This window comes from Ursus arctos, unplaced genomic scaffold (assembly GCF_023065955.2).
Source record: "Ursus arctos isolate Adak ecotype North America unplaced genomic scaffold, UrsArc2.0 scaffold_5, whole genome shotgun sequence".
Taxonomy (NCBI): Eukaryota; Metazoa; Chordata; class Mammalia; order Carnivora; family Ursidae; genus Ursus; species Ursus arctos.
In genome coordinates this window covers 72,391,577-72,412,952 of record NW_026623067.1, presented here as the reverse complement: position 1 = coordinate 72,412,952, position 21,376 = coordinate 72,391,577, and the positions used below count along the sequence as shown (strand labels likewise).

Here is a 21,376-nt window from a genome sequence, read left to right as displayed (position 1 = left end):
TAAGACACCACAGGGGCACCTGGCTGGCTCAGTCAGCAGAGCACGTGACTCCTGATCTTGAGGCAGTGAGTCTGAGACCCACGGTGGGTGAAGAGATGACTTAAAAAAAATAAAACCTTAAAAAAACCCAACAACAACCACCCTAAGACACTTCAAGAAATTGAACACCAACTCAAAGCTAAAGTCCCAGAGTGAGGGCACCTGTGTGGCTTAGTCAGTTAGGTGTCTGCCTCTGGCTCAGGTCATGATCCCAGGGTCCTGGGGTCAAGCCCAACGTCAGGCTCCCTGCTCAGCGGGGAGTCCGCTTCTCCCCCTACCCCTCCCCCTTGCTTGTGAACTCTCCTTTCTCTCTGTGTCAAATAAATACATAACATCTTAAAAAAAGAAAAGAAAAAAACCTAAAACAAAAAGAAAAACAAATTTAAAAATCACAAAAATACAGAAGCAGAGATACTTCCTAAGGAAATGTTAGCTGTCTCTTGATAGAGGACAGAAAATATTATGGCGATGAGAAATATAGAGTTTCTGTCTGGGGTGGTGAAAAAGGTTTTGAAAATAGAGGGAATGGGGGCGCCTGGGTGGCTCAGTTGTTAAGCATCTGCCTTCGGCTCAGGGTGTGGTTCCACGGTCCTGGGATCAAGCCCCGCATTAGGCTCCTCCGCTATGAGCCTGCTTCTTCCTCTCCCACTCCTCCTGCTTGTGTTCCCTCTCTAGCTGGCTGTCTCTATCTCTGTCAAATAAATAAAATCTTAAAAAAAAAAAAAGAAAAGAAAGAAAGTAGAGAGGATGGTTGCATGGTATTGTAAATGTAATTAAGGCCACTGAATATAAAAATCACATTTAAAAATGGTTAAAATGGCAAATTTTGTGTTACATAGTTAACAATGAAAAAACCCCAATAATCTAATACACCAAATACTACTGAATTGCACACTTAAGGGGGTGAGTTGTATGGAATGTGAATCATATCTTGATAAAGCTCCTTTAAAAATGTCATTAAGAAAAAGAGGATCAAAGCCCCTGAAAGAAAAAGACCACAATGTGTAACCGTGCTAGCCTTTTAGTTTTCATTTGTAGGGATTTGATCTCGTTTGCTTCCTCCTACATAGTACTATACTTCCCTGGCAAGTGTCCCATTTTAATCCACATTGGGAGGAAACACGATGGCAAAATATTGCTGCTGTTGGAATATGAAGCTTATTTATTTTAGCACTGTGGCTTCTAGAAACCTTGTTTTTTCCTTCCAATATTTAAAAGAATCATGCTGAACACTAGCAGGTGGTCTTTTTGATTCCTTATCAAGATGACATTTTGGACAGCAATAGAAATCCAGTCACCTGAAGGAAAAAGGATGTCCCTGATTTGTCGTGTTTGGGGCCAAATTTTCCCCAATTCTGACAACATGGAAGTAGCTATTGGCAATTGCCTTTGTTAGAGAATTCCTCATTGGTGAAGTTATAGTCTTTTTAGGAACTTTAAAAATGGTGGTCATAAGACTGAATTTACCTTAGGTGACAAATAAGAATCTAATTATCTGGAGAAAATGTTACAGTGATTATGACTCGTGGATTCTACACAATGACATCTCACATTTCTATGATCATTACCTAAGCCCCCAACTCATTAAAATCTATTAACAATTTTAATATGTTTACCAATTTAAAAATTTTCCTCTTAAATTTTATATATTATAACCAATTTCATCAATTGCTTCTACCGTCTCATGAAACAGACTACATAGGGAGCAATGCTGTCAGGTGAGACAACTAATTTATTTGTCACTTAAGGTAAATGCAGCCTTACTAACCACCATTTCTAAAGTTCCTGAAAAGGATTAAAACGGCACCAAGGATGGAGCTTTGTTTGTTATGCTGTTTGACTTTGTTGTCCAGCTTTTGTTTTCTGCCTACAATGACAATCCACCCATGAACACTCAATTTTATAGGGAGGAGGCAGGAGTGGGGGAGGACTAACAGGAAGAGAAGAGTCATTTAATAATTTATCAAGATAAATAATGCTGCTCAGGTTTTATAAAGAATAAAGCCAGGCTTAGCAGTGAGTATAGGGCACTTGGATGTTTTAATTATGGCTCTAAAGGAAATTACTAACAGAGCAAAATTTTCTCTTAGATACTTATTTTTTATTTTAATGTTTTTCTTGAGATGTTACTGATTTTCTCAAAAATACTGAGGAATTCAAAAACAGAAGGTCACAAAGTCTTCCCTAGGACAAATGTGTTCTGTTCCTAATGATTCTTCTGGAACCATAGTCAATGAAATCATCCCAAACACAATAGTGTTTGTTCTGGGATAGACTTTCTGATTTCTCATTCTGAGACAAAGACAGACTGAAAAATCGAAACCAAGAAATATTTCTCCTAAACAAACTGCACTGTTCGAATGCTCCTCTTCTTAGCTCTGCTGAAGTGCTTGATGTAGTGGTTATTTTTAACTGGGAACAGAACATTTATTTTGGAAAATGTTCAGATCCCTAATTTCATGATGAGCAGAAATACATACTTTCGATGAAAGACTATGAAACTGCAGTAACCCCATCAACACGTAGGTGCAGAATCTTCAACAGACAATAAATTGTGAAGTCTTAAATCTGGATGACCTGTATCAATACAGGAAGAAACAAGGTGCTTGACCTCATCAAGATACAGCATGCTTATTGGCTCATACACAACATTTCCTCATAAATAATGAGCTTGTGTGATATCAGATGGATTCTACGGTTTTTATTGATTGTTATTACTTTTATTAAACAATGTTAGCCATGTCAGATGATTAGAAAAACTAATATTCTTGGAACACGTGCATCCTATAGAACTGATATAAACGGACCCAGTCTTTCATCATAGCAGTGAATTGTCAGGTTGCGCACAGATAAGTAGTTCATATTCCAAACACTACAATCACTTCCGGGTTAATCATCCAGCACAATTCATAGGTTCCTGTTATATAGCTGTGTGTATAAAACTTACAGAGTTTAGCACAAAGTCAATACAAACAGAAAAGTATCATTCTAATTGTTACTGAAGTGCTAGAGGTGAGTGTCCGCGATGGGTATCCTCCTGAGTTCTACGATCTGGGAGTCAGTCAAGGTGCCTCCCTCCTGGCTGCCTTGACCAGACTCGTTATCACTGACACTGAGACCAGCACCTGTAATAGAAAAAGAATAAACACAAAACTCCTGACCATTAGTGCAATGAACTAAGGGTCAAGTTACACCAAGCTGACACATGTTTATTTGTATTACATTGGTAAAAAGTGAGCTATACATTTTGAAAAAAATATCATCATCATTATTATTTTAAGTAGGCTCCACACCCAAAGTGGGGCTTGAACTCCCATCCTGAGATCAGTAGTTGCATGCTTTGCCGACTGAGCCAGCCAGGTGCCCCTTGACTAATTATTATTAATACCTAACAATTATAAGCCTGTATTTAAATTCCCTTTGGTAGTTTTTGTAAGTGAAAAGTAATTTCTAAAAACACAAGTTTGGGTTCTCAACCTTTTCTGTTTCCACATTGTCGACAGGTGTAACACACTCCCAAGAATTGCATTTCTCAATTGGGAGCTCATTAAAGTAAAAAACATTAGGCAGGTTATGAGAATTTTGCAGCAGGAGGGTAGGGTGTGTTGTTAGAAAACTGAATCTTCAACCCCACGTGTACTGAACCTAGTAGGTCCTTCAGCTGAGACTCAGTGTGGGCAGTGATCTGAGAAGAAAGCCAGGCATTGACAACGCATGCTGTCGTATCAGCGCCAGAAGACACTGGCTCTGAACAACTCAGATCTGATCCCAAGATAAAAATAATTGCGTAACACAGTACCAAAACAGATCCATACACAAATCCCACAAGGCTAGCTGTTAATTACAGAGAGCGCCCAGAACCTCTGTTTTGAGGAAGCTCCACTATTCACTACCCTTCTTACAGCTCAGAATAATTCAGAGAATTTAACACTGTGCCAGCGTAATCCCTTGTTCTCTCCTTCTCTAATACGCAGAGGACCACAAACTCTCTCTCTCTCACACACACACATACGCGTGCGCACACACACACGCGCAGAATGGGGATGTGGTCAGAGGGTGTGCTGCTGGCTTGAATCACCAGAGATTACGGCTCCCACTCCTCCCCCTCTGCTGGGTACTAGACTCTGCAAACAAGAAGGAAAATGAAAAACCAGTTGCTCGGCAGCTGAGACCTCCCTTTCTGCTTGAGAAAGGCAGATGGCGAATTAGGCTCTTCTTAACCTATTTGGGGATGGAAGCAGAAGCCCTAGTGGGGGCCTTCTTCCAGCCAGGCCCTCCCTCTTCTGGGTCTGTCTTTCCCAACCTCTCTGTGAAAGGCGGCTGTTGAAACCTCATCTCCGCCCTTTGCTTCTGGGACACTGCCCTTGCCCATCTCATCCTCTGACCTGCTGTCTTCTTCCAGGGCGCTCTTGGGCTTCCTCCTCAATCTCTTCCTCGTGGGGCACCACTGGAGGCCTTGTCTCAGCCCTGCTTCCAGGCCCACACCATCCGCCTGACCCCCGCTTGCTCTCTAGCCTGCCGTCTCACTACTATTTCCACCTCTGCCTGACATATTCATCTTACCCCCGCCTCCTTAATCTGGCTGCCTCCATTCTTCCTGTCAGTAGCACCTCAGCTGTCAACTCGGCTACCCATAGAAACACGATGATTCTCTTCCGAAATGTCTGACTCCCTCCTTGCATTATGTCCCTCATATTTTTTATCATCTAGCTCATAGGACAGTGCTCAGCACACTGTGGGTGTTTAGTAAATGTCTGCTGAGTGTATTAATAAACTATGCCCTGCATTCCAGTTCTTACCAATGTCTCTTCCAAGCCTTACTGCTTGTTCTGTTCCTCAGATCCATTCCGCATGCCATGCCCTCTCCTTCCCAAGAACAAACAGTTCCTATCGCCAACTGCATCAAGTCTGGAACCCTTGGACACTGATTAGGACACTTCCTAATCTGGCTCTACCCTACCAAATAGACACACTTCAACCTCGGCCTTTGGAAAGCTTCCTCCAAGTGATCAGGTCTCTTGTCTGGCCCTGCATGTGCCACATGAATTCCAGCCTGTCTTGCTGCCTATCCATCGAGGCCCATCTCACACCCTTCTGCAGATGGTTCTTTCACCTTCCTTCGAATCAGGGAGGTGGGGGAATGCAGTATTCGAAAAGAAAAGTCCTAGTTTATACCTGAAAAACTTGTGAATCACATCCCCTTTATTCTTTTTTTTTTTTTTAAAGATTTTTATTTATTTATTCGACAGAGATAGAGACAGCCAGTGAGAGAGGGAACACAAGCAGGGGGAGTGGGAGAGGAAGAAGCAGGCTCATAGCGGAGGAGCCTGATGTGGGGCTCGATCCCATAACGCTGGGATCACGCCCTGAGCCAAAGGCAGACGCTTAACCGCTGTGCCACCCAGGCGCCCCTCCCCTTTATTCTCTTAAACTGCCCTGGTTTGGATGATAAATTATATGATATCTCCCCAGATAACGTGTATGTGTCACAGAGCAAAATGTGTGACAAACACCCATTGACTCTTTCCTTAGGTGAAGAATTAGAATACTACCAATGACAGTATTTTTAAAAATTTAGTTAGTTGCCAAAGTTAGTACACTTAACATAAGAAAATCAGATTTTTGGTTTCTCTTGAAAAAGCAGAGGGCAACACTAGGCCTGCATTTTCTGGATTGCCCCCCCGCCCCCAAAAAAAGCAAAAAACATGGATCTGGCACTACCGTTTGCCCCTGTTTTCACCCAGCCCTCTTGAATCACTCATGGTATTTGCTTGGCCCCTGAAGGTAACATTTGAGTCTGCCGCTCTGCCTTAGAAGGACAAAAAGCCCATGCTTCTCTACCCCAGGAACAGGGGAACTGTCCCACTTGGAAGAACCTCAGCGGATCGGGAAGACACTGGCCACTCTGTAAGGAGAAGGTACCTGGGGCCCTGAGGCCTACAGCAGCTTAATCCAGGTAAGGAGGAACAAAAGGGCTACATAAGAAAGTTGCCCAACGTGGGATCGACTACAGAGAAGCAGAGAGGACGCCACGATTACCATGAGGGCAGACTGGGGCTTAACCAGTGCACTAGTATCAGCTCCCACTGACTTTGTGTCCGCCCGCTCCAGATCTCACTAGGGAGACAGAGTGTTTGCCACCATCTTGACTAAAGCATGCTAGAAAGAAGCTCCGCACTGGAAGCCTGCTGAGCCGACATCGAGGGCAGACAGAACCGGGCTGAAAGGTTTAAGATGGGGTGCAGCTTTACAAGTAATGGGTTTCACCAGCTTGTTTAGTAGCCTAGAGCCCCGTGAAATATCAGGAAGTTCTAGATACAGCCTCCCCTTGAATTACCCCATCTACATAACCAGCTCATCTTCCTTCTCAGTTTCTGCCCAGCTGAAATAAATGCATATTACTCAAATCTTAATCCCTCACTGTGACTCAGAAAGGGCCCATCTTACACATAGTAGTAACACAGCAGACTGGGAACACAGCCCCAGGCTTCTTGCTCGTTGTTTTTTTGTTTGTTTTGTTTGGGGTTTTTCTTTTATTGTTTGTTTTTGTTTTAAATATTTTATTTATTTGAGAGAGAGAGAGAGAGCACATGCACAAGAGAGCGCAAGTGGTGGAGAGGCAGAAGCAGGCTGCCCACTGAGCAGGGAAGCCCACCGTGGGGCTCGGTAACAGGACCCCGTGATCATGACCTGAGCCCAAGGCAGACACTTAACTGACTGAGCCACCCAGGCATCCCTCTAGTCTCTTTGTAATGCAGAAATGGTCTAGGAGGGTGTTTTGCAGTATCATGATTTTTTTGAAAGGTATTTTTTTATGCTTTAATTTTAAGCCAAAAATTCAAGAAAAATCCAGTAACTGTGGTAATAATTACTTTTCCCTATAACAGACAGAAAGGTAATAGCAAAGGCACTAGAAGTAACATTTTACATTCTTCTGGTGCCTCTCCTTTCTTCAACATTTTAACACACTTGAGTTAGGAAAGGGTTGACTATTAGTCTTGTTTTACAGATGCAGGGAGTGCCTGCGGATCAGAGGTGTTCACTGAGTCGCTAGGTCACACAGCAGGGAAGTCACAGAATGCAGATATCCAATGGTCTTATGACCCCAAACGTAAGGTGTTTTCTTCTATACCATATTGCCTCTTGTGGTTCTAATTGTGTTACTTCCTTGTCCCCTAGGCTTTGAGTATTCAACTTTGTCTACAGAATACGTTGCAAACCTTCTTGGCCCATATTCCAGCCTCTACACCTTTACCCCCATTCTTACCTCACTTACTAGTCATGGTGCAATGAACACCGGGTGTTTCAGAATACATTATGAACATTTAAAATAGTTTTTAAGTTGGGGCACCTGAGTGGCTCAGCTGGTTAAGCATCTGCCTTCGGCTCAAGTCATGATCCCAGGGTATTGGGATGGAGCCCCGCATTGGGCTCCCTGCTCAGTGGAGAGTCTGCTTCTCCCTCTACGCTTCCCCACTTCTTGTGATCTCTCGCTCTCTCACTCTCTCTCAAATAAATCTTTTTTTTTTTTAAAGATTTTTTATTTATTTATTTGACAGAGATAGAGACAGCCAGCGAGAGAGGGAACACAAGCAGGGGGAGTGGGAGAGGAAGAAGCAGGCTCATAGTGGAGGAGCCTGACGTGGGGCTCGATCCCGTAACGCCGGGATCACGCCCTGAGCCGAAGGCAGACGCTTAACCACTGTGCCACCCAGGCGCCCCTCAAATAAATAAATCTTTTAAAAAAATAGTTTTTATGCATAACAGTAAGCTGGACCCAACAAATAATACATACAATGAGCTACTGAACTTCAACTCTGCCAGATACTAATAGATTCTTTATATTAACAATCTCTAAACTCCATGAAAACTTACAAGCTAATTATAACTTTTTTTAAAAAGATTGTATTTATTTATTTGAGAGAGAGAGTGAGCGAGAGAGAGAGAGCACAAGCTGGGGGCAGAGGGAGAGGCAGAGGGAGAAGCAGACTCCACACTGAGCAGGGAGCCCGATGTGGGACTCGATGCCAGGACCCTGGGATTATGACCCAAGCTGAAGACAGACGCTTAGCCTACTGAGCCACCCAGGTGCCCCTAATTATAATAACTCTTATATGCTAAATGAGGAAACTGAAACCTTGAGTCCCTTGCTGAAAATCACACAGATAGTAGACTACAGAACTAGGATGCCAACACAGGGCTCTCTGATCCCAAGGCCCATTACTATTTTCTACAGATTTTTCAAATGTGATAAGTGATACAAAGATCATTCTCCTTCAATCTTTTTTTTTCAGAAGGAAAAAAAATCTTTCCGAATTTTGCTCTTCCACTTGATGCCCATTTAACCTTGTTTAGCACACTGGTCTGTAGAAGTTTTTGAAGTTAAATAAGTCATTGTGGTTTTATGTGATCTATCTGAAAGAGATATTTATTAATGAGTTCTTAGAGGAGTTTGAGTATTTAGGCCTTGATTCTGAATGTTTTCATTTCGATTCAAGGACTTGTCATTTATTTTCTTCTGACTGAAAAAGAAATCATTTGAAGTTTCCAATGAAGAAATGTTTACCATGACATTTGTGTCGTTGGCCTGAGGTAAAACCGGGAAGCTGAGGGACCAGGGATGATAGGGAATCAGATTAGTCTTTCTGGGAGAAGCCCTCTGTGAAGAAAATCCTGTTTCTAAGCCCAATATGCTCCAAGCTTGATATATTCTAGAACCTTGTCAGCTTTTGATAAACATAAAAATCTAGCCATGGAGCTGGCCATCCCACCTCATACTCTAATACTACACAATGCTCCAGGTCAGTGTCTCTGAACTCCTTCATAAAACATCTGAAGCAATGGGATTCCTTTAACTTGTGGCACATGAAGGTTTTTCAAAGAGTCGAGGGTGGTGTGAGGACAGCTTAAGAAAATGGATTCATAGATTTTTAACTTCTGTGTGCACTTTTTTCCCCAAAGTTTATTTATTCATTCAAGTCATCTCTACACCCAACGTGGGTGTTGAACTCATGACCTCAAGATCCAGAGTTGCATGCTCCTCTGGCTGAGCCAGAAAAGTGCCCGCATGGGCACTCTTCTGATGCGTTTTTGATAGTTATTTATTAAAACATTTAAAATTTTATTTTATTATTTTTTAAAAGATTTATTTATTTAAGAGAGAGAGCATGCAAGAGTGCCTCACAGTGGGTGGGAAGAGAGACAGAGGGAAAGGGAGACAGAGAGAGAGAAAGAAAATCTCAAGCAGATTCCCCACCGAGTGTGGAGCCCCATGTGGAGCTTGATCTCATATCCTGACTAGAACTCAAGAGTCGGGTGCTCAACTGACTGAGCCACCCAGGCGCTCCTCAAAACATTTAATATTTTAAAAATCAATGTTGATTTATTCATTCATAGACTAATAATAATTATAATGATAACAGTAAAAAAAGAAACTTTTAACACTAATACTTTCTTATGACCACAGGAAACTTTAAGTTTCAGTTTGTATACATGTTTTGTTAGAAGTTGTTTTGAGTGAGTGAAGATTAAATGAACTTCAAGCATAAAATATATTAGGATAAACTTCTGTGGTGGAGTGGAATGGAAATATAAGCTCAAGGAGAAAATACAGTGATGTAAAATTTCCAATTGTAAGAGAAAAGCCTGCCCCATATGTATTTTAAAAAAATGAAATGAATATGGGGTGCCTGGGTGGCTTGGTTGGGCGTCTGACTCTTGATTTCTGCTCAGGTCATGGTCTCAAGGTCATGGGATCCAGCCCCGAGTTGGGCTCTGTGCTGAGCTTGGAGTCTGCTTGAGATTCCCTGCTCTCTCTTTCTCTTTTTCTCAAATAAATAAAATAAAATAAAAAAATGAAACGAATAATGATGGGTATCAAATTGCTATGATATTTACACTCCTTTAGTTTAAAAGAATACTGTAAAATTTTCATTTTTAAACACTAAAATTTATAATACAGTGGAAATTACATTATTTGATACTATTTCAACTTATGATGAAAATCTTTAGATGTTTATTAAATATATGCAAAGGGTTACCTAGCTTTTCAAAGTTGTTTAAGGGTTTAAATGAAAAGACTTGGAAGACCCACTGTTCCCAGTACCAGACTTGTAGAGGCCAATGGTTAAAGTGGACCTGTGATAGATCAAAGTTTGCAAACTTAAATGTCACTGAGAGGGGCGCCTGGGTGGCACAGCGGTTAAGCGTCTGCCTTCGGCTCAGGGCGTGATCCCGGCGATCTGGGATCGAGCCCCACATCAGGCTCTTCTGCTATGAGCCTGCTTCTTCCTCTCCCACTTCCCCTGCTTGTGTTCCCTCTCTCACTGGCTGTCTCTATCTCTGTTGAATAAATAAATAAAATCTTTAAAAAAAAAAAAAAAATGTCACTGAGGCCAGGTCGGCAAGCATAGACCAGTGACACAGGTCTGGTGAGCACTGGACAAATCAAAGAGCTCATGCTCTGTCCAGAAAGATGGCCATTACTCAACTCCAATCAAGGAGATTTTAAGATTGTGCTATATTTTAAGCACTCTGTTGCTAGATTTTTTTTTTTTTAAGAAATTCTGGGTTTTTATGGGATATCTCCAAAATTTTTTTAAGATTTTTTTTTTTTAAAGTAATCTGTACACCCAATGTGGGGCTCTAACTCACGAGCCTGAGATCAAGTGTCACATGCTCTGCTGCTGAGACTGTGAGGTACCCTAGGATATCTCTGAAATTTGGGCTTAAAAAATGTTAAAATGCTATGAGAATCAAACAAAACCCTCTATTGGGCCAAATCTGGGCCTATGTGTCAACTGTAAATTCAGCTGCAGACGGAATGGCATGTGAACTGCTTCTCTGATTTGACCATATTCTATGATGAAGTGTCTTGAGGGTGGTGCTTGATTATTATAGTACCTTTTCTAAAAATAGAGGGAACCAATATTAGAGACTGTTGTTTCGGTCTTTTTAAGTATTTATTTCCTAATGAATTTAGTGAGCTCCAAGGAATGCTAAACTCATCCATAAGCAAGCAAGTCATTCCATACATTCCTGAACTGAATGCATTTAATACTTGTTATATATATAGGACCCACATCTAATTTAATTATGCTGCAAGAATTCATTTTATGTTTCCAGTGTCCCAACATCAACAACTGACCACTTTGTAGTGCTGGGGACATAATCTTCCCTGAGAATCATTAGTATTCTGAAAGCCCCTTTTTAGTCCTAACACTAGTGAACATTTTAGGCAGTTGTTATTTCCTTCTCCATGAAACTTCTTCTCTCTTTATTCTTTTTCACCATGCTGTAGTTTCCTCCGTGGGACCCTCTTCTATTCACTCTTCTAAAATATTGATTGATTGATTGATTGATTGATTGATTTTCCAGAGAGAGAGAGAGAGAGAGAGAGGGAGAGCGAGCAAGCATGGGGGAGAGGAAGGGGGAAGAGGGAGAGGGAGAGAGAAAATCTCAAGTAGACACTGTGCTGAGCACAGAGCCCAACACTGGGCTCAATCTCACAACCCTGAGATCATGACCTGAGCCGAAATCAAGAGTTGGGCACTCAACCAACTGAGCCACCCAGGCGCCCCTATTCACTCTTTAAAGGAGATATTATCCAGGATGCTCTTCTTGTTGCCCTTCCTCCGTCTCCCCTCCCTTCCTCACCTCTTTCCTTTTCTTCTTCTTCTCTCTCTCCTTCACTCTACCGAGCTCAAACTCGTCCATCCCCGCAGCTTCGAATAGAGTCTCTGCACTGGTACAGGTCAAACCAATACCTCCAACCCTGAATCCTCAGCTAAGACCCTTCAGCCCTGAATATTTAAGAGCCCCGGGCCTACCAACCAATACTTCCAAATCTGAACTCATCAGTTTCCCCCGAAACACATGAATGAACAAATGCTCTTTACACAATTCCTCAGCCACCGAAGTGAGAAGCAGGCGCCTTTGCTGACTGTCCTGACTGTGCTCCCTCAGCTTTCTTCTGGTGTTCATCTTCTCTTTCTTATTTCTGCTCCCCGAATCCGAGGCCCGAACCTCATTCTCTTGGACAATTGTAATAATCTCCTAGCCTTTCTGGTTTTGCTTCTAAATTTATTTCTCATACTTTCGTTAAGAGTTCTTTTGCCTCAAAACCCAGTGGGAACATGCCATTCCTCTCCTCAAAAACCTCCATGGCTCACTAGGTTCTATAAAAATCCCACTTCTTAGCATGGCTTCTGAATAGCATTTTAATGTTATGTAAAACACCAGCAAGTGTTCTGCTCCCACAAAATGAATCTATTACTAAATGTGTTCCGGAAACACCAGGTTAAATTAAGTGAAGTGGGTTTCTTTACTCTAGGACTTTTTAGAGCTGCTAAATGCTAATGTGAATTGTGAATCTTTGCAGTTTCCCAAATATACTCAGTCAGAGGGTCCTCCCATTGAGGATGACTATAAATATCTCAAGGAGTTTGTTCACTGAAACCTAGTTGGGGAACTACAGTAAATTATTAACAATGCAGGTAAATTACCTTGCAGGCCTTTCTCCTGCTGCCTGGCTCGCACTCCCTACCCGCCCCAGCCACACTGCAGTGCGCCTTCTTCCCGAGTACCTGCAAGCCTTGCACCTGTAAGCCCAGGGCTTCGGCTGATTCTACTCCCTCAGTCTGCAATGCCTTTCCTCCACTCTTCACCTATTTAAAACCACATATTTTTCAAGAATCAAGGCCGAGAGGGTTCAAAAAATTTTCCTCAATCTCTTCAATAATTAATAACTCTTTTCACTACTTACTTATTCTTCCTTATGTCATGTTTGCGTGAATGTCTGTTCCTCCAAGCAAACTCTAAGTTTCATTTTTCATTCATTCATTCATTCATTCATTTTCTAACAATATCTACAAAAGTTTTACCAAGTGCCAAGCACTATTCTTAATATAGGGATATTTAGTAAAATGCATTTTGAATAATTATCTTAATAGGTTCATCTGAGTATGGATATATCTTCTTGCTTACTTGTACATCTAGAAATGAAAAATCACTGAACATTTTGTAACACTGGCAGTTTGAGATTTTTCTGAGGAAAAAAATAAAAGAAAAAAAACTGTAGGGGCGCCTGGCTGGCTAAGTTGGCAGAGCATGTGTCTTTTGATCTCAGTGCTGTAAGTTTGAGCCCCACATTGGGAGGTAGCGTTTACTTAATAAAAAAAAAATTTAAGAGAAAAGAAAAGAAAAAAACCCCAGCATATTTGATTTGAAAACAACCATCCACTGGGGTCACAGGTTGAGTGGGGTTGAACATGTAGGAGGAGCCAGTGAAATACGATATATGATGGTGCTTAGAAAACAGTAGAACTACATGTGGCCCATTACATTGCCTTTGACATTTTTTTGCTTCAGAGACAGTCCAGTCTCTTTGGCAGGTCAGAGGCAAAACTCTCTGAGTGCGATCCCTACCACTGTCTTACAATACTGAACTTGTCTCAATGGTATCTTGGTGTTATATCAAGATTCCATGACAGAGATATTTACATTTACTTTGAGTATGCCTTTTTCTTAAGAGCAAATTGTAAATTATTTTTAGGTTGTGTTATATTTGGTGCCAAGAACAAAATATCCTAAAGTTTGGCTGGGATTAGGAATGGGTCATGAGAATCAGGATGTGCTAAGGGGGACTGACTGTTCTTCTTTTGTAACCTCATGGGAAGAAGATATAAGTTGTAGCATAGCAAGAGTGCCTACTTCTAATGTGGTTTGCGGGTTCATACATACCAGTTTTTAATGCAAATATCAAGTCATCAAACTCCTGGGACTCTTCATCGGCTATTAGTGACCCCTGACCATATCCTCCGGAGGAAGGGAACGTGGCGCCATTCTGCGGACTTGGCTTCAAGTCAGGGCTGGCTTGACTGGCTTGTTGGAAGGATGCTCTCTCCCAGTCAGGTGGCACCTTTTTGGGGTAGGGTTGGGAGAAAAGGAAACCATAATATCAATACATACATATTTACTCTGATATCTACTTTATCTTCATATTCTCATTATGGAGACCATGTGAAGGGACTGTTGAACTGTTTAGAATTAAGACCTTTAATTTTACCTTTGGTCCTTAGAGACAGCCCAGTCTGGTGATTCTAAGCAATTGCTCTATAAGAATTACTTGTAGATTTCTATGCTGTCATGTGTAGGGAAAAATTTATTTTTTTAACTCAAACAACATGTTTTATTTTTTTGGTAGTATGTATGGAAAGAAAACTGTTAAGAATTTAAGAACTGGAGGGGATGGAATTGGGGTGGTGGACGCAATAGGGGAGGGGGAATAAAACTTCCAGTTATAAAATAAAGATTCATATAATCATTGGATTCAATGATTAAAAAGATAGTTCTAACCTGAAATAATTAAATATATTCACATCCCTCTTGGCCACTGATAACCAGTCCTTTAATCCTTCCTTTCCTCATGCCTTCCCTTCTCTGCAGGGCTTCCTAGAATGTCTCTGACAGTCCCTCATCCACAGACAACTGGATCAAGGCCAATTCCAAGCCTCTGAGGAATGCAGAGCACACTTAAGGGTACACCATCGTGCAACACCCCACATGAACATTCAAGTAGTGGCTCAGGCCCAGGAATTAAACTGTCACAGCTGCTCCCCCCCAAGAGAGACTGCAGGGATGCCTTGTATTGAGAAAAGTGACCTGAGGACTGTAGAGATCATTTGAGAGAAGATTTAGCCTTAAAATATTTCATTAAGAAGTTGGACATCTAGACCAGCCCTGCTCAACAGAGCTTTCTGTGATGACACAAATATTTTACACCCGTGTTCTCCATTATGGCACTTGAATGTGGCCAGGGTGAGTGATGAACTGAATTTTTAATGTTATTTAATTTTACTTAGTTTGACTTTAAATAACCACACCTGGCTAATCTAGAGAAATGCTAGATCGGGTAAACAATCAAAGAGACAAACAAAAATTTTTAAGATTCACTCCTGAATTGCTAGCTCTAAAAATTACCATTTCTATTGGAATCAACTATGATGTGAAAATAATTCCGTTTTAAGAACTTTGGGGATATAGAAACGGTATTAAATTTCTACACATTTAGGGATACTAAAATTCTTAAAAAATATTGTACTTGACTTGTGATCACTGACTTACCTTAATTTTAACCTGACATGAATAAAATTCCTTTCTACATTAACATGGAGGACAAAAAAGACCACTGAGCAGGTAGATTCTCTCTCTACCTACCTATTTACCTACTTGACTATCTATAAACCATTACCTTTTTAGACAGATGCACTTTGATCTCCTGCATTGTTCAGGATGCAAACACAAATACTGTTCCCCTTGGCTCAATTTATTTTTTTGTTTCTTAATTTTTTGGAAGGGGTGGAGAAGGGGCAGAGGGAGAGAAAGAATCTTAAGCAGGCTCCATGCTCAGCGGGGAGCCCTATGCAGGGCAGGATCTCACAAACCTGAGATCATGACCTGAGTGGAAAGCAAAAGTCAGAAGCTTAACCGACTGAGCCACCCAGGCACCCCTCCCCTTGGCTCTTCACTACAGAGAGGGCAATATGAGCTACGTAAGGAATGGTAAGCAAGCACAAGTCAGGCACTACAGAACTAATCAGGGACCTGCATACCATCTCTGCCTGGACGAATGTCTGCAGGTAGTTTTAAAAATCTGAGCAGTGGTCCCCGTGCTAGAGGTAGCATTACTGACAGGTTGGTGGCACTGTGATCTAGACACAGGAAAGCAAGACGAGGTGGACAGAATGCAGAGGACAGTGGGAGGTGGGTCTCACAAAGGACGTCCTAGATAGATTTTCTAGTAGTGCCGCTGAAGCCCTCTTCGAAGCTTCTGTCCTAAAATATTTTCGGGTATTTAAATTAAAAAGAGTTTTAGCCTATTTTCTTTTCACTGAGTGTTTGTTGGGATTGAAGGAATGAGCTGGGATGGGTGAAGAAAGAGAGCTGAGGAAGTATTTTTAGGAAGAACACAGTATTTAAAAAAACCATTTCCGAAGCAGATTCCGTCACTGCCATGTTAAATTCGGAAGATTCTGAAGAAAGCGGTGACAAATTATGCACTGACTTCCCAGTACAAACTGCGGGTTAGTACAGCTCACAGGATAGGGAAGAAAAAGAATGAGATACAGGCCTGATACCACAGTAAGCCAAGCAAATACCATGGATCAGAGGCTGTTCTAGGAAAGGGATTTAACAGTCACATAGTACCTTTTAACTTTCACTCTTCGAGAGGGAGGTGGGGAAGGGAGGGAGGGGTGGGGGAGGGGAGGGTGGGGGAGAGCATGAGCAAGTGCAAGAGCAAGGGCAAGGGCAGGCACCTCCTCCATAGCACTGATAAGATTCTGCGTGGACTTGCTGATTTCCCCTCCAGCAGGAGGCATGCCACTCCCTGGTGTGAAGAAGGCTGTGCTGGGTCCTGGGTGTCCATTCATTTCCACCGTGTAGCTGGCCTTCATAGGGCAACACGTCTGGTTGTGTAGAATGAAATAAACCACAAAAACATAAAGTCCCTGCAAAAGAAAATAACACTAGCTTGTTAAAGGAAGTCCGGCTACCGCAGCTGAAAAATAAACGTGGTTGTAAGCACAGCCGATTTTCTACAAGCGGTCCCCAAATTCTACCCGAAGCAGGGAATTACAGAACATGTTACAAGTCTAGCAAGAGGCCACTGTAAATTTCTGAATGTCACAAAAAAGTTATTCAAGGTTATTTGGGAAAACTGCCCTCTCACTAAAAAAATCATTTCTTTTCTTTTCTTTTTTTTTTTTTTTAAAGATTTTATTTATTTATTTGACAGAGAGAGACAGCCAGCGAGAGAGGGAACACAAGCAGGGAGAGTGGGAGAGGAAGAAGCAGGCTCATGGCGGAGGAGCCTGATGTGGGGCTCGATCCCATAACGCCGGGATCACGCCCTGAGCCGAAGGCAGACGCTTAACCGCTGTGCCACCCAGGCGCCCCCTCAATCATTTTTTTTCTTGATTAAAACCCAAGTGACTCTGAAATCTAGCCCTACTGATACATGAAAACGGAACTTCAGAAGTATATCTGATTAGCTGTGTAGCTTTTGCTTTAGAAAGCAAACCTCTTGCCTTCCAAAAAAACTACTCTTTTCCCATGGATCTCACTTTCTCTCATTTTTTTTTTTTCGTAGCAAAATGGTTGCAGTAATGCTCCAACCACCTTGCAGACTCCCAGAAGGGCAACCCTAATCGAGTCTTCTGATTTTGTTTATCTATAGCTCACCGACTATTTCATTTGAAAATACAGTCACTGGGTAGGGAATCAGAGGAATTCTGTGGATTGCTTAATATTTAGCGTGCCTGGCTCCTCAGTGAATGTTATGGAGACAACAAAGCTATGTTGTGCGTTCTTAAAGATCTGCTGGCCCTTTAAATTCTTTCGCAACCCAGTCAAACTCTTGACAATTGCTCGGCTTCTGTCACAGAGAGAGCAACTCGAATTTTGTATTTGTGTTCCAGACGTTGCCTACACTGGCTGTCCTTCACGATTTTTACAAGGGATCTACTGTATACTTCTAATGGTGCTTCTATAATGCTTGGTAATTTTGACCTTTACACTCAGCCAATAAAATATGTTAAATTGTGGCTTCTGCGTCTGTTAATCCTGGTGTTTAAGTTTTAGAAGCAAGTAAAAATCTCCTTAGTTATTAAAATTCTTAAGTTAATCCACAAAAATGAAAGCAAGATATTCAGCTTATTAAAGAAGAAAAGGAGTTAATGTTAACATTTTTCATAAGACATAGTATCTTCATTTGGTGACGTTTGCATTCTCCCACGGTTCGTGACATTTCTAGGAGTATGGAAGCAATAAAGCAAATAATATGCTCGTGGGCTTGAAACTTTTATCTGCTGGTATAAATAGCAAAAAATCTAGAAAATATTCAAGGCATAAGAATTACAACTAATTTTTAATGTAAAATGAAAGAACAGTCTGCAAGATGGGCATGCTAGTATGTGAGCTCTGTTGCCATTTCTAGAATACCTCCATAAATTAGGTCTTGTCCCCTTTCTCCTAGAATGACCCCTTCCAGAGTTGGCATCCAATCTACATAACCAACAAATACGTTTTAAAATCAGTGGTTTATCCGCTAAAAATATTTTTAAATATAATTACTCTAACCACAATATACAGTAAGTAATAGAAACATTTGTTTCCTTTCGATTAAGGGTTTTTTTTTTACCCAACATTAATATTTTAAATTATGTAAGGTAAGTGAATTAGTTTCACATGCAAAGGATGATGTGAACGTTAGCAGAAACAAATCTTCCTGAAAACACTCATGCACATCCAAAATTTTTCTTGTACAAGTAATTTTTCACATGGGTATGACCTAATTACATTGGCCCCAGCAATAGACAAAACAGGAAAAAAATTAAACTGTCAGCCTTAAAGCTGTGAGAATGTCACTGATTTATTTCAGGATCTCTCTAAGTGTTACAAAGTGATAGGGTAAAAGCTAGATCAGGAAACAAAAACCGAGCTTTAAAATCCATCTCCAAGGACCCATTTGTTAAAACAGCACATTCTCTCTTGTTTGTTTTTATATCTAGCCTTTTGTGCTGCAGGAAAGGAGCTGCCTGCTGAAAATAACTTGCATGTGAAAACTACATGTGGTTGTTTTTTTTTTTTTCTTAAAAGAATATTTACATATACAGTAAATACTTGGAATCTTTCAGATGTACTCCAGGAAACATAAACACTGTTAAAATGGAAAGAAAAGAATGTTTAAATGCAGATTATGTGACATTTGCCTGTGTCCAGCCCAGGCTGGGCAAATATAGAAAAGGGACCTTCATTATCCAAAGTGCTCAGCTGTGGAGATTTCTGACCTCAGAGTAAAAACAAGTTCCTTTTCCAAACACTGCATGTTAAATCTCAGGCTCTCCCCTGTATGCTGGTCTGTAAAATAATTTAAGAGATAATCTAACTCTCAAGTGTTCAATCCAATATGCTGACCACCCACTCTGTGCACGGCCAGGCGCTGAGATGCAGAGGAAACAGCTGATTCCTGCTCCCCAGCTGCTCACGAAGACAACTATCTCTTGTAAAATAAAGGGTTAACTCTTTTAGAATGAGGACCTATATAATCCACCTGTTATTCCTGTTCTTTACTTAGGGAAGGCTGACTAAAGGAAATTCTTTCTGTGCATTGCTGTTTTGATTATTTTGTTGGATCTCCTACTACAAAGATGAAAAATGCTTTCTAAGTCTTTAGTTAGATTATATCTGGATTGAACCATACCCACTATGGCCAATTTTTAATTTTTTTTTTTTTGATTCAGGAACTTAAACTTGTTAGCAAACTTTCAGTGAGACATAAATGAGATCATAATGTCTAAAGGAGTTAATAAATGCTCTTAACATCATCAAAGAGCAAAAGAAGTATAGAAGATTTTGGCGGCTTATCTTAATAAATTTTTTACAAGGTTTATTTATTTATTAGAGAGAGCAAGTGCACTTGTGTGTGACCAGGAGGAGCAGAGGAAAGGACTCTCAAGCAGACTCCTTGCTGAGCTCGAGCAGAGGCGGGGCTTGATCTCAGGATGCTGAGGTTCGGACCTGAGCAGAAGTCACTAGTTGGTCACTTGAGGGACTGAGCCACCCAGGCACCCCTCAATAATTTCTATCATTTTCATGTGAGGTGGGAAACACTGCCATTTGACAGATTTGACAGAGAAGTGGCGACAGAGGGGAACTGGTAAACCAGGAAGTTGATTAAGGTGCCTGCCCCTGAAGGAAATGAAGTCTCGGGGCTTCACACTGATTTGGAGAACTCATCTTCACTCTGAGACTGTCTCCCTCTGAGGACCATGATACAGCCCTCAAACAGGAGCATTTAACCTTTGCAGGGCTTGTAAAAAGATCTCAGAAGAGGGCAGAATCTGGGTATTCAAACTATAACTGCACGCAAGCTGTTACAGTCAGCGATCTTCCTTGTCTCTGCCTCTCCCATCCCATAATTCTTTCAGGTTCAAAAAAGTGGTAAAAATATCAAATGCATTCAATGAACCCATTTAACAGCTGCGTAGGCCCATTCCTTTAATTTTAAATTGTCTCTAATTAAAGTGAAACATTAGCCCACTCCATTTTTTCCATGCTCTGAATGCTATCCTGAGCTCACGGTGAACTGGAGCCTACGACAGACTTCACACTGCATCCCCCACCAGTGAGCACGAGCACACCCATCCAACAAGAGCCCTCAGCAATCCCGAGCTAAACGTGTTGAGCAATCTGACATCCTGACTCCGCATGACCTCTATTTCTAATATTTATTTCAGTTTCCGGCAAAGAGTTTTGGCCAATTATACCTGATAAACATATGCAGGTGCCTAGCCTGCCATTAAAACACAAAGAATTAAATCCGTCTAGATACTAAAATGTAAAGTGTATAGTGGGGCCAGCACTGAAACATTTGAGGAATACAAAGCTAGAGTTCTATCGGCAATGAGGAATTGGTCTCGCGGACACTACACATCCCACTGTGTGCCACAAACGCTGAACCACGGTGCTGTCAGTAGTTGGAACTAACTGTGGAGGAGGCATATCATGATTCAGAGAATTCGAAAATAAGAGATTTCGCTAATATACAATTCCAGTGAATTCAGACAAAAAAGACAGAGATTAAAGGAATTAAAGAAGCTGACAGGAAAAAAAAAATACTCAAGAATTGTTCATCGCTACCCTCAAAATAAGGAATCCAATGAATGTCACTGAAGATGAATAAAAAACCATAATGTTAATGTAAAAACAATTTCCTGAAAGAGAAAAAAACACAACTGAATCTGTAGCTTGAAAGTATACCATGTACTGGGGAAATTTTGATATAGATTCCTTAATACCAAATTGTAGCCTTACTCAGTTTTAAACTTTAAGATACTCAAGTAGGAAAAAAAGAGCCAATCTCTTAATAAGTGGTAAATTTTAGTCTGGCTTCAGACTTCTTTACACTGACTACTAGTGTTAAAAGACAATGGAATAATATCTATTAAGTTCTGAGGGAAAAAGTGGTCCAAGAATATCATACCCAGCCAATATAGCATTTGACATTATCAAACATTAAAAAAAATGCAGGCAATGCAGCGTCCATGTATCTTCTTGGGTGGGGGAAACTCAAACTACATGACAATAAAATATGACCAATAAAGGGATAACCTGCCCATACCACGGAAAAAACAGAATTCAATATAAAGATGGCAAAAGAATCATGTACAAAGACCTGTATCGATGCATTTAGACACAAAACCATTATTGAAAAAAATTATGAGAATCACAGAGGGCCAAATGAAATAGTTACGTCTAGACACTTAAAAGGCATAAT

General features: G+C 41.0%; 1 protein-coding gene across 1 annotated transcript in view; it reads right to left on the bottom strand.

Annotated features, from left to right (window-relative positions):
- Nucleotides 1–2,725: 2,725 nt before the first annotated feature.
- ADGRV1 (adhesion G protein-coupled receptor V1) overlaps nt 2,726–21,376 on the bottom strand; it is a 508,055-nt gene continuing 489,404 nt past the window's right edge. Inside the window, exons 88-90 of the mRNA XM_026498632.4 lie at nt 16,356–16,547; nt 13,780–13,957; nt 2,726–3,164 (exon numbers count right to left, since the gene is read on the bottom strand). Coding sequence (XP_026354417.4) covers nt 3,046–3,164; nt 13,780–13,957; nt 16,356–16,547 — 489 coding nt within the window. The 3' untranslated portion in view covers nt 2,726–3,045. The remainder of the gene's footprint in view (nt 3,165–13,779; nt 13,958–16,355; nt 16,548–21,376) is intronic.